Genomic DNA, 11,802 nt, shown 5'->3' with positions numbered 1-11,802 from the left:
CACACAGAGGCACTTTCCTTCTTTTGGTTTTGCTGTTCACTTAACCAGATCACCCTTTCTCTTCTTCATTTCCTGACAAAATAGCTTCCCTCGAAGCCTAAGTCAAATGACACATCCATCAATTTTTTAAATCCCTTGACAAAATATTAGCTGTGTCTCTTCTGAAACCAGTTGCATTTTGATTACATTTTATGCATCTCATTTATGAGTTACAGTTTGTCTCCCACTGTAGTGTCTGTGTTCATGCTCTGTGTGTAATATTAATGGGAGTAGACTCTTGTGTAGGCCTTCTCCACAGCTTCAGACCACCTTTGCAAAACAGTGTTCCCCTCAGCCTGATTCCCCAGCTCCATTTTATTTTTTTTATAGAAAACTTTATACTGGACATAATAGGTATTTTTTATTGTCTGTCCCCTCCACCAGAATGTATGACTTATGAGGGCAGGGACTTTGTTTCATTTACTGCATTACCCTATCCCCAGTGCCTAGAACTGTGCCCGGTCCACAGTAGGAACTGAATAAATCCATGTAACTGGAAGGGAAAGAAATACCAGCTGGGGTATGTATATCAAAACACTGAGTCTAATAATTCATTAATTCTATCACTATTTAGCAGCAGGACACAGCAAGTCGTTAACCTGTGATGGGCATCATTTTCCTATAAAACCAACAACATCGTTAAACATAGGATTGCTGAGTTCTGGTGTCATTCCATTACTCTGAGAGCAGAAACTGAGAGAGATGATGAAGAAAAGGACTTCAAGTAAGTGGATGTGTGAGGGGAAAAGAATGCTCCAGGCCACACTGAAGGAGCTACTCTTGGTGAAGGGCAGAGAGAAAATGATAAGCATAAGTGAGGAAAAAAATGCAGAGGAAAGGGCTGCCTTCAGACTCCTTTGCCTGTGAACAGTGCTCTGGGAGAGGTAGGTGCTCAATGCCCGCTGCTTGGGAAGAGGCTTCCTGGGAAGAAGAAAGGCAAGCTGAAAGGGGTGTGTGTGTGTGTGTGTGTGTGTGTGTGTGTGTGTGTGTGTGCGCGCGCAATTCTGCCTTTCTCTCCAGCAATCACTCTGCGGGTGTGTGTGTGTGTGTGTGTGTGTGTGTGCAATTCTGCCTTTCTCTCCAGCAATCACTCACACTGCTGTGACTTTAAGCATGTGGCTCATGTGTGAAAGCAAATGAGAAGTTCTATCTATACGAAGAGCACATTCGTTCTACATTTAATTTACGACAAAAGCTCTTCTTTATTCCCCAAAGCAGACTAGATTCTTAAGTCTTAACTTGAATCTCCACAGCACTTTGCGCTTCTCATCCTACAATATCTTACTGCATCTAGGGTTGCCAGCTTCTGTCCTCTTGCCTCCCGGCGCCCGCCCGGTGCCTCCCCTCTCGCCAAGCTAGTAAGTCTGAGAAAGGATGTCTTTCTCTTTCTGTCTTTGCGTTCTCTGCACCAGCCTAGTATAATCTCCTGTAGTGTCTGTGTCTCCGTCTGTCTTTCTCTCTCTCATACTCATATATTTTACGTTTAACTAATAATAGGGAATGGCTCAAATTTAAGTTACTTGAAAGTTCTAGGCTGGTTCTGAAAATAGGAATCGACCCCAGGCGGAGGTTTTAAAATTTCCCAAGTAAGTTACCAACGAGCTATATATACATTTAAGAGAAGGCCATCTAGGAAGCAACGATTGACATTTTTTTTTTTTAAACAAACTTAAAAATAAACTTGGGAATTCTAAACCGTGGTCAAAGACGCGCTGTCCTTGCCCGCAGAGACTCTCTGGTCTTCACGCCCCTGCACCGTTAAGGCCGAGCACCGGGTAAGGCCCGTGTTCCTGCGGCCACGGAGGGGAGGGAGGCCCCAGCGATCCCAAACACGAAGTCCTGGACAACTCCCCACGCCCTCCCGCTGCGCGAAGGCCAGGCTGTCCCTGAGGGCCCCCCGCGCCCCACCCAGGTTGCAGGGACTCGGACTGACCGGGCTCCACGCACGCGCACTGAAGCCCGGGTAGGGGCGTGTCGGAGGCGCTCAGGGATGGGCCGGCGGGGGCGGGGCCGATGCCGTTTCCGTTGCCTGGAACGCCTAGAAAGCAGCTTTCTGGAGCGTTCTCCGCCCGCGTCTCTTCCCGCTCTCTGCGCCGCCGCTCTCCCGGAGGTTCGGGTCTGGGTGAGTGAGCGCTCGCCTAGCCCGCCGAGGGCAGCTGGGGCGCCGGGGTGGCGCTGACTCTCGGCGGAGGGCTGTCCCGGGAGCTGCGGAGAGGGCGGGTCTGCGGCAGCGCCCGGGGGGCTGTCTGGGCGCCTCGGCGGCGAAGTCTGGCTCTCTGAACCCGCCGTGTCTCTCTTCTCTTGCAGTCCTGCATCAGTCACCTTCTCCTGACCTGGGCAGTCGCCATGGCACAGGTAAGGCCGTGCGCCGCCGCGCAGCACTCGGATTCACCAACTTTGTGAATTGTTCAGGAGTTCTAGAATTTGTTGGAAAGCCAGAAGAGTTTAGGAGTAAACTGAATCTGCCTTCGGGAATTTCTTACATCTTTCTCTTTCCCCTTTGCTCCCCTTCCTAGGGAGCGCCCACCCGAACCTGCTCCCACCTGGCGCTGCAGCGCAGCGGGCGCAGCCGCCGGTGACGTGGCGGGATTTGGGGGGCGCTCCCTCTTCGTGAGTGAATGTGTAAAAGGGAGGCTTCCTAAAAATCCAGAGAGTGGCTGAGATTAGAACCAGAGCAAGTACAGCTCCTTGTGGTCATGTGAAGCGAACGCATTTATTTTTTTCTTTTCTTGGCTTTATTTATTTATTTCGCCAAGTTTCCTGTATTTGAATACTGTGAGTGGGCGTTGGCTTTTTCCAGTAGAGTTGTAGTGGAGCTTTTTCCAGTCGCTCAACCCAATTTAACTAAAAGGAACTGTTCGTCGTTGGCACTGATTTTCTTTTCCCCGCAAGCAAAAAGATTAAACCGAAGAGCTGCTTTTCCTAAGTAACGAACTCGCGGAATGAGTTCTGAATTGAATCTGGCTTGGGACTGTTTCAGAATTTGATTACCTAATAACGGCTTTCTTTGCTGTTCTTGACATTTATCAAAAATGTAGGGAAGAGAAAATCGTTTAATTTATATAGCACTCTTTAAAAATTGACCGTGTTGTACAGTCTTTTGTGAATAAAATATCGGTGCTTACGACAGCTCCACCCCGAAACTAATTTTACAAGATCTCATCGATCTAACTGGCTTGTCAGAGTCCAGAAACTTTTTTTAAACAAGTGTTTCAACTCAGACAATGCCCTCTTTCATGTATAGTTCACTTAAAAAAAAATCAGATTGACTTATCAAGATTGAATAAGGTTTCATGATCCTTTCCAAGAGAAGATGGGAGGATTAAGAGGAGTTGGTAATTTTATTAAATTTATACAGTACTTCCATTCTTACTTCCTCTTTTGCACTTAAGAAGTATTACAATAAACCAAGTCTCATATTACTTCAAGTGGAAACTTTGGTTTAGATTCTTCAACATATAAAGGATACTTTTATATGGAATTAACTTTGCTGAGCATTATGTTTCCTATCTTGATATGCTGGTGTGGTGATGTAAATGATGATTTCGCAAGCATTAAAGAATGATTCTCTTTATCCTAGCTCTTTTGGCTGTTTCTCTTGTCTCTTTTGTAAATTTACCCAGTGATTTCTGAAGTTTTTCAGTCAGTTCCTTTAATTATGTAGACTTTACCCAAGATAGCATAAATGAACACATTTCCCCAAATGTGGACATTGATAATTTCAAAGAATGAAAATAGTGTAAAAGCCCTTATATATACAAAACCTGGGAGAATGGTGGCTTGTATTATAGAATTTTGTACATGACCTCTATTACAATATAACCAGGACTGTTTTCTATCCAAGTCACAGTTTTTAGTTTTCATAAAAGTTACAAGTAATAATAAGAAAGATACAGTGTTGAATTTTACACTAGCTTTGTTATTAGTTATCCTTGGAAACCATGGAAGTAAAATATTTTGTTAAAGTATTTGATATTAAGGTGAAGTTTTGTTGGCTTTATACTTACATTTGGTGGTGTGCAGAATGCCCACATTATGGAATTGCACTTTTACTGTCTAAAATTTCCTTTGGACCCCAGTGTAATTGTAGGAAAGCTGAAGTACTTCAGTGTTGGGTTTCAAACAGTTTCCATGGTAGTACCTTTTGTTGTGCGGTATGGCTTCCACTCTCTGGCCATCTGTAGAGGAATGGCGTCATGGCTGAGTCTTAGAGGTGCACCTTCTGGCAATTTAAAATACGTTGTTAAATATTAATGTCTTTTATTTAATGAAAAGTGAAAATGTAGCCTCCCACAGCAGTGATTCTTCATGTTTATGAGCTACATCTTTCATACCAGTGGTTTTCTCTTCTTACTTAACATTGGGACCACCCTGCAGATAACAGTTTGCAGATATCCAGGAATCAATTATTGCATATGTAGATCACGGGCATGACTGCCTTATTATGAATTTGATTGATCTTTGACAGATACATTGAAGTTTCTTTTTTTATGTAAACAAGTATTATTAGGTATATTTACACTCTTATGAATATTTATATTAATATATCTGTAAGTAAATTATAAATTATATTATAATGAATGTACTTCATGTCAATGCTGCTTTTTTTTTTTTTTTTTTTTTAATTTATGTTTTGGCTGCGTTGGGTCTTCGTTGCTGCGCACCGCGTTTTCTCTAGTTGCGGTGAGAGCGGGGGCTACTCTTCATTGCGGTGCGTGGGCTCTAGGCGCGCAGGCTTCAGTAGTTGTGGCACGTGGGCTCAGTAGTTGTGGCTTGCGGGCTCTAGAGCACAGGCTCAGTAGTTGTGGCGCACGGACTTAGTTGCTCTGTGGCATGTGGGATCTTCCCGGACCAGGGATCGAACCTGTGTCCCCTACATTGGCAGGCAGATTCTTAACCTGCCTGGCAATACTGGGCAAATATTGGGAACAACATAAAAAGTGACTTATCATGTTAGGTAAATACATTCAGAGTTGGAGGCATTTGTGGGGTACCACTACTTGAGCTCTGCCCTTCTTCTGGTCCTAATCCTCATCCATTAGTATTGAAATATGTGGGATTCAACCAGTTAACTGTTATTTGGAGAGAAATAGTCTAACCTGAGGCTTCCCAGTTTTTCTCAAAGAGAGCACACTGGTTAACTCTATCTTCTCCATGACATACAAGAATATAAATTACAAATGTACCTGCATGTAAACAGTTCCTGGACAGTACTTTTTTATAGGTTTGAAACTATTCATTTGAATGGTTTTATATTTATCTGGTTTGAAACCACAGCATCCATGTTATTTTAGCCTAAAAGGCTAAATGAGTAATAAATTATTATGATTATTGGATCAGTAACAAAATCTCCTATGTTAAATTTGGGTACAAGCTAGTTGAAGATATTTACTAAGGAATAGCCAAAGAGCTATTAAAATTGCCTGAGTTATCTATATATAGTAAATATTTTTTAATCCCTTCATCTTTTTTCTCTCAACTATCAACTTCTGATTATATAAGTGTGAATTTTTCATTAGGTTTTAGGGTCATTTCTTTAATATGACTTACAGTATTTTGGGTTGGATTTCTTAAATAGGCTCCTGACCTAGTTCTCTCCTATGGCTTTACTTGCTTACACACGTGTTTTTTTTTTTTTAAATCTCAGTATTTAGCTAGAGCCAAATTATTTCATAGATATTCTAATTTATTTAAGTATTTGAAAGTACGTTGTGTAGTTCTGTGTTCTTTGGTTTGGAAAAATCAAGAGTTGGCTATATTTCATAGACAAATGATCCATTTAATACATTTTAATTCATTTTAAGGCTTTTATGTCTTTAATTTTCTTTAAGATAATGAAACTTTAAAAAATTACATTTTGGGCAGTCTGCACTTAGTTTAATTTATAGTGTTGTTTACAAAGAGTTAATATATTCAGGGCACCAGGGATGTCATGAAGCAAAAGCAGGGTACATAATTTTTGACTAGAAACTTCATGAACATCATAGTTATCAGCCTGATACATATTTAAACTGTACAGAATTTGAATAGAAATTTTTTTGGTTGGCTTGAAATCATTGCACTAGGATAATTTACAAGGGCCCTGTGCTGAGCAAGCAGGATCAATATAAATAAGGAAATTTGAGATGAGGTTCATTCCAGAGGAGTTGACTGGATGTTGAGAGCATCTTTTCATGCCATTCACTTTAAGGCCAAACCACTCTGTACTGATTCCCTTGGGGGTTCCTAGATCAGGTTACCTGTTTACCCATGGCCTGTGCTGCTTTGGGTTAGTCTTTCTCAGTTCCTGATTCCTGGACTATGGTCTTCATTTTGGATGCTGAGAAAGAACTACATCCCAAGCTGCTTGGCTGCTTTACAAGCCGCTGAGCAATTCATTGGTGTTTAGTAAACCTTAATTCTCTTATCTTGAGCTAGTGCCCCTTGGACACAGTTGGCAAGTTAGTCTGAGGTCCAGTTCTGAAATAAATTGTATTCGTATAACCGGTATACTATTCTAAAACTTCACAAATATATCAGTTGATTTTTTTGTTTGTTTGTTTACCAAATTAGTGCTCCTAAGACCTTTTCTTTGTGTTTTATGGACCCATCTTTCATTTTATTGGTTTGTATAATATGTACATCTGTAAGCAATTGATTAATTGAAAGGAATACATATTCCAGTTGGTGTCATTTCTTTGGACTCCAGTTCCTAACTGTTCTCTTTACTTTGTCATTCATGCATACATTCATGACTGTTTGAAGCTTTTGAGTTCCTACTATGTGTCAGGTATTATTAGACATGGGAAATAAAAAGGGAAATGGAGCTAAGATTTATTGATACAACAAGTGCATTGCCAAGTCCTTTTTATGCATTATTTAGTGCTCATAATACAGTTTTGGAAATAAATGTTACTGTTTCAGTTTCACAGAAGAGGAAATTGAGGTAACCTAGCCGACGTTAGTCATATGGGGCAAAGGAGGAAAGGCATGATATGTAGAGGCAACAGGAACAAAACTCCATGCTCGGGGGTGTAAAGGAGTTTGGCAGGGCCAGGAGCTGGAGGCAGTCTGGTCTTGCTGGCGTGAAGCTGCAGTCAGTTGGGGAGATGGAGCCCTGCCTCGGAAAGGGGAGCCGGAGCTAAAGAATATGAGCCATTTTGTAGGTAATGGAGAGCTACCGGAGAGTCATGAGTTGGGGTATGCCATGGTCAGATTTGTATTTAACGAAGATAGCGCCGGGGCCAATGTGATGTTGTGCTTCTGGGGGCTGCAGAGGCGGGATGGTAGTGTGGGAGCTGAGGAGGGGAGACGGAAGCAGGGCATTGGAAGACTGCTTGGGCACCTGTTGCTGTAATCCCAGTGAATCTTAAGGGCTTAAATTAGGCAGTAGCTGGGAGTTTAGGTAGGAGGGGACTGTAGGAGAGAGTGGGCAAATTGGATGCATGAGTGAATGCGAGTTGGTGAATGAAGGGCCAGGTTAAGGTAAAGATGAGCGGCTTCCTTGGTGGAGTGGTTGAGTTTTTTCTGTGAGAAAGGAATGCAGGTTGGAGGTGGGAGGAAAGCAGAGTTAGTAGGTTTGTTGAATTTGAGTTCTTTATAAAACATTTAGGTGGTGCTCTCTAGTACACAGCAGGGTGTATGTGATCTTTAAATCTATTTTCATCTCTATAGGTCATCCATTTGATTATGTATTATTTATCTCTTCCTACAACTAAAGATTTGAAGCTAATTTATTTCTTCCCTTTGTCTAGGACCAGCCAAGTTCATTAGATTTCTGTCTCTTGTTCAGATGCAAAAGGAAGTAAAGTTGTGAATCCATGCACACTCTTCTCTAATATGAGAAATCTGTAAACTTGATTGTTTTCTGAAGCATCTATGTGAATGAATTGGTTAGTGAGATAGCTTTCACGTGCTATGTGCAAAATGGCCAATTCAACAACTAGGTAAAATAGCCCCTTCTTTGGAGGTTAATACATTTGCCCACTTTACTGACTCAAAGGTATCATCACCATTATTCACGGACAGTTAAACTTTCCACTTTATTAGTATTTGCCAAGGGAAGGCATTCTTATACTAGCAGGGAGGTAGCCATAGGAGCATTAAAGAAACACAACAAAAATCTAAATAATGTTGACAAAACCTCTATTAAGTTACTAAAAACTTTTCTACCACTGTGCACATAATGTAAACTATTTTATAGTGATGCTTTTTTTCCTTACATCTGACTTTGAGAGGTCAAAGGTAGTTGGATGATTAGACAAAATGGAAAGAAGCAAAAATAAGAAGTAGCATGAAAGGGAAAGGAAGTTATGTGAAACTCAGCAAAAGATGTAGACCAGTTTGAATTCGAGGCTTCGAACTATAATTTTCACCTCTTTAGATGGGATTGAGCAACAGTGAAGATTAGGACTTGAGGTCTTATTTCTGACGCCTCATGGTATGTGTTTGTGCCCCTCAATTAAATATCAGAAAAAACTAGAACCTCCAAGAGGACTCTCTTGGAGGTTCTAGTTTTTTCTGATATTTAATTTACTTTGCATCTCAAATCATAATCATGTTTCCCTGGCTTTTTCCTCCTTTCTTGCTCATCTCATTTCTTTCCTAGTACAGTGATTTTCAGTTTTTTTTTTTTTGCTGATCAGTGGGCCCCATTATCAAAGGAAATATTAATGGGCCTGTTCTGTACTGTGTCCGTCAGATAAGACCTGAACTGCTCTGACTGGAGAGGGAAGGCAGAACTCTGCCCTTGGCCTCCCCACCCCACCCTTTGTTGGGGGTCGGGGGGAAAGGCTTTTTGTGAAACCTGAGCCTCAGAAGAACGGTAGGTAAAAACCATTATTTTTTTGTACGACTGCTCAGCTGTAGTGTTTTGCTTAATGATTTCTGGCTCTTAGTAGTATGTGGAATGGTGGGTAGCTGTTCAGGTGTTGATTTCATTGAACTGGATGACAAATTTAAAGAGGGTTTAGTTCTCCTCTTAAAATGTTCCAGACCAGGTGATGTTTTCTCATCTTTAAATTTGAAGTGTTATTTCTGTATTATTTTCCTGTGCATTTAAATTGTGTCTAGAAAAGCAACTCTTCACTTGTGTTTTGGTTTAATTTTATTCGTTTTATTTTGGCATAACTAGTCTTTGAAGGCAAAGAACTTTTTCATTGAGAGCAAACAAGTGAAAAAAGCCAACAAAATTATAGAGCCAAAAGAATGGATGATTTTGAAGTTGAGAGTTAACAGACTGAATTATATGTTTGGCCACGTACTGTCTGAGCACATATAATAATTCCCTTGGTACAGCACTGGTGGCAGAGGTTGAGGTAAATGAGGATGAATTGAGGATGCGTGAAGGGAACAGTAGCTGCTTACAGTTGGAATTCATCTGGGGAAGGTGTACATGTTGAACTTGAGGCCAGGGGCAAGGATGGGAAGCAGAGGAAGCACTCTCTGTGAGTCATGTAGAGTCCCATTTGCCCAGTGTAGATGGTTTTGTGTGGGTGGGGATGGAGCGTGGACAGGATGTCCAAACAAGGGCTCTCTGTGTGTGAGTCATGTCCTGTGATTCACATCTGGTCCCTTACTACCGCCGTGTGGCTTTGCTGCTTTCACGGTGGCTGATCAAGTGGAAATGTAGCAAGAGTGTTTCCCCATCCTTAGAAAACTCTCAAAATACCACCAGCACTTCGTCTTCTTCACAGTATCTGAGACTCCAGGGTACCTCCCTTCTTTCCGTTGTTCACCTCATTTCCTTCAGACTCAGGGGTCAGATGCCTCTTCTTTTTAAGGCAAATTCCTCCTGTCTCCTCTATTCTTAACCTCTTCGCTGTTTCTCTATCTACTAGAAACTTCTTCAGAGCCTATAAGCTGGAAGAAGTATTTTTAAAGTGTGTGTGTGTGTTTTTTAAGTATTAAAAAAAAAAAAAGCCTGTTTGTAAAATGGGAGTTCACAGAGATGCTCTGCTTCTCAATTCACTCTTTTTTCCTTTTTTTTTGCGGTACGCGGGCCTCTCTCACTGTTGCGGCCTCTCCCGTTGTGGAGCACAGGTTCCGGACACGCAGGCTCAGCGGCCATGGCTCACGGGCCCAGCCGCTCCGCGGCGCGTGGGATCCTCCTGGACCAGGGCACGAACCCGCGTCCCCCGCATCGGCAGGCGGACTCTCAACCACTGCGCCACCAGGGAAACCCCTCAATTCACTCTTTAGTTGCCGGAAGCCGTCCAGCATTGCCAACTGTTGCCTGAGCAAAGCTCGGCGAGAAGTTATGGCATGAGGAAGCCAAGCTCCTCTCCTGGTGGGCTGCGGAAAGCATCTCTTCTGATTCTAGGAAAATTCTTGCTAAAAATTTGAGGGGGTTTCTAGAGGGTTTAGGCCAAGAAGATGGAAGTATTACAAACCAAATCCCCCTCGGTACGAGACCACAACAACCCCTGTAACCACAACAGTAGCTATACCCACTGTAAATAATTTACTTTGGAAAAAAGTCCCTTGGTCAGGCAACAAAGGAGTGTTTCAGTTAAGGAGTAGAAGTTTAAAGGAAGAATTAGATGAGCTGTGGCCCAAAGAAGGAATAAGGGATAAAGAAGGGAAGCAAATAGTGGGGTATTGTGTACAGGATGCCCCCAAATGGTGGATTATGTGGTATGCCCCCTCTCCGGTGTATTGGAGGAAAAAGAGAGAAGCGGAAGGAATTTACCGTTAATATTTTACGAATGAATTATATGTAACTATGAAAGTTAAAATTGATTGCCTTACGTAGAAAATAGAATTGTATTTTTGCACAATGTGTTTTGAACAAGGTACTGAGAATACTGGGACACAGGCCAATATACGTTGCTAGCTGAAGTAGAAAAGAATAATTAGCTTTCTAGACCTAAACATCCTGTTTGCGTGAAAAGATCTTAAGACAGAACAATGCTCGCTAATGTTTCTGTGTATAGATGTAGAAATGAGATTATGAGCCCAAATCCTATATAAGAAATTATATGTCAAAGATAAAGCTGTCAGAAGCTTAACAGAAGCTCCTGCACCTGCCCCCTTGCCCCGTCTATTTATTTTTCTCGCTGACGCCGTTGCCTCCATCTCAGGGACCCCTGGATCTGCTGGGGCTGGACCCCGGTATTTAGTGTCCTCCAATCAGGCTTTTACCGCCACCAAAGACCTCCTAGTTGCCAAATCCAGTGGACCCTTTTCCATCTTCCCTCTTACTTGATTGCCCTATGGTTTCGGCACTGCCTTTTCTTCCTTTCCTTGGAACATTTTTCTCTTTTGTCTTCTATTCCATCACCTTCTTTGGATTTTCTTTTTGCCTTTGGGAGGCTGTGTAGAATCATAGTTAAGAGCCCACAGTCCCATGGCCTGTGTTCAAGTGCGAGCTCTGCTACTTGCTTGCTTGCTGGTCACCTGGGTGATTCGCCAAACCTCTCTAAGCCAGTGTGTTTTTTTATCTGTAAAATGGGGTTTCACTGAGATGGTCCATGTGAAGCACTGAGCTCATTGCCGCTCTTAGCTGATATTAGCTGCCATTCCGACTGTAGGTGACCTTCCCTTCTCCAGCTCTTCTTTCCATTACATTAACGTTGCCTTTCGTGAAGCCTCCCACAGCTCTAGTTACCACTTGTGTGCCCCAGTAACTGACAAGCCTGCTTCTCTTTCAGTATGTGGAGAAATGCAAAACCAGCCATCCTGTTCCTTATCCAAAAAATGAATCATCCTCAGTGGTTTCCTTCTGCCTTGGCCCTGTTCCTCTCTGCCTTTTCCTTTCCGTTTCCACTGCTCCTGACTTAGATC

The 11,802-nt window shown here is 42.3% G+C and overlaps 1 protein-coding gene across 1 annotated transcript in view; it reads left to right on the top strand.

Annotated features, from left to right (window-relative positions):
• Nucleotides 1-613: 613 nt before the first annotated feature.
• ANXA5 (annexin A5) overlaps nucleotides 614-11,802 on the top strand; it is a 34,437-nt gene continuing 23,248 nt past the window's right edge. The window contains exons 1-4 of the mRNA XM_059067572.2: nucleotides 614-763; nucleotides 1,334-1,397; nucleotides 1,768-2,161; nucleotides 2,347-2,394. Coding sequence (XP_058923555.2) covers nucleotides 2,030-2,161; nucleotides 2,347-2,394 — 180 coding nt within the window. The 5' untranslated portion in view covers nucleotides 614-763; nucleotides 1,334-1,397; nucleotides 1,768-2,029. The remainder of the gene's footprint in view (nucleotides 764-1,333; nucleotides 1,398-1,767; nucleotides 2,162-2,346; nucleotides 2,395-11,802) is intronic.

Source organism: Kogia breviceps, chromosome 6 (assembly GCF_026419965.1).
Source record: "Kogia breviceps isolate mKogBre1 chromosome 6, mKogBre1 haplotype 1, whole genome shotgun sequence".
Classification (NCBI taxonomy): Eukaryota; Metazoa; Chordata; class Mammalia; order Artiodactyla; family Physeteridae; genus Kogia; species Kogia breviceps.
The sequence above is the reverse complement of the archived record's forward strand: the minus strand, read 5'-3'. Positions and strand labels throughout refer to the sequence as shown.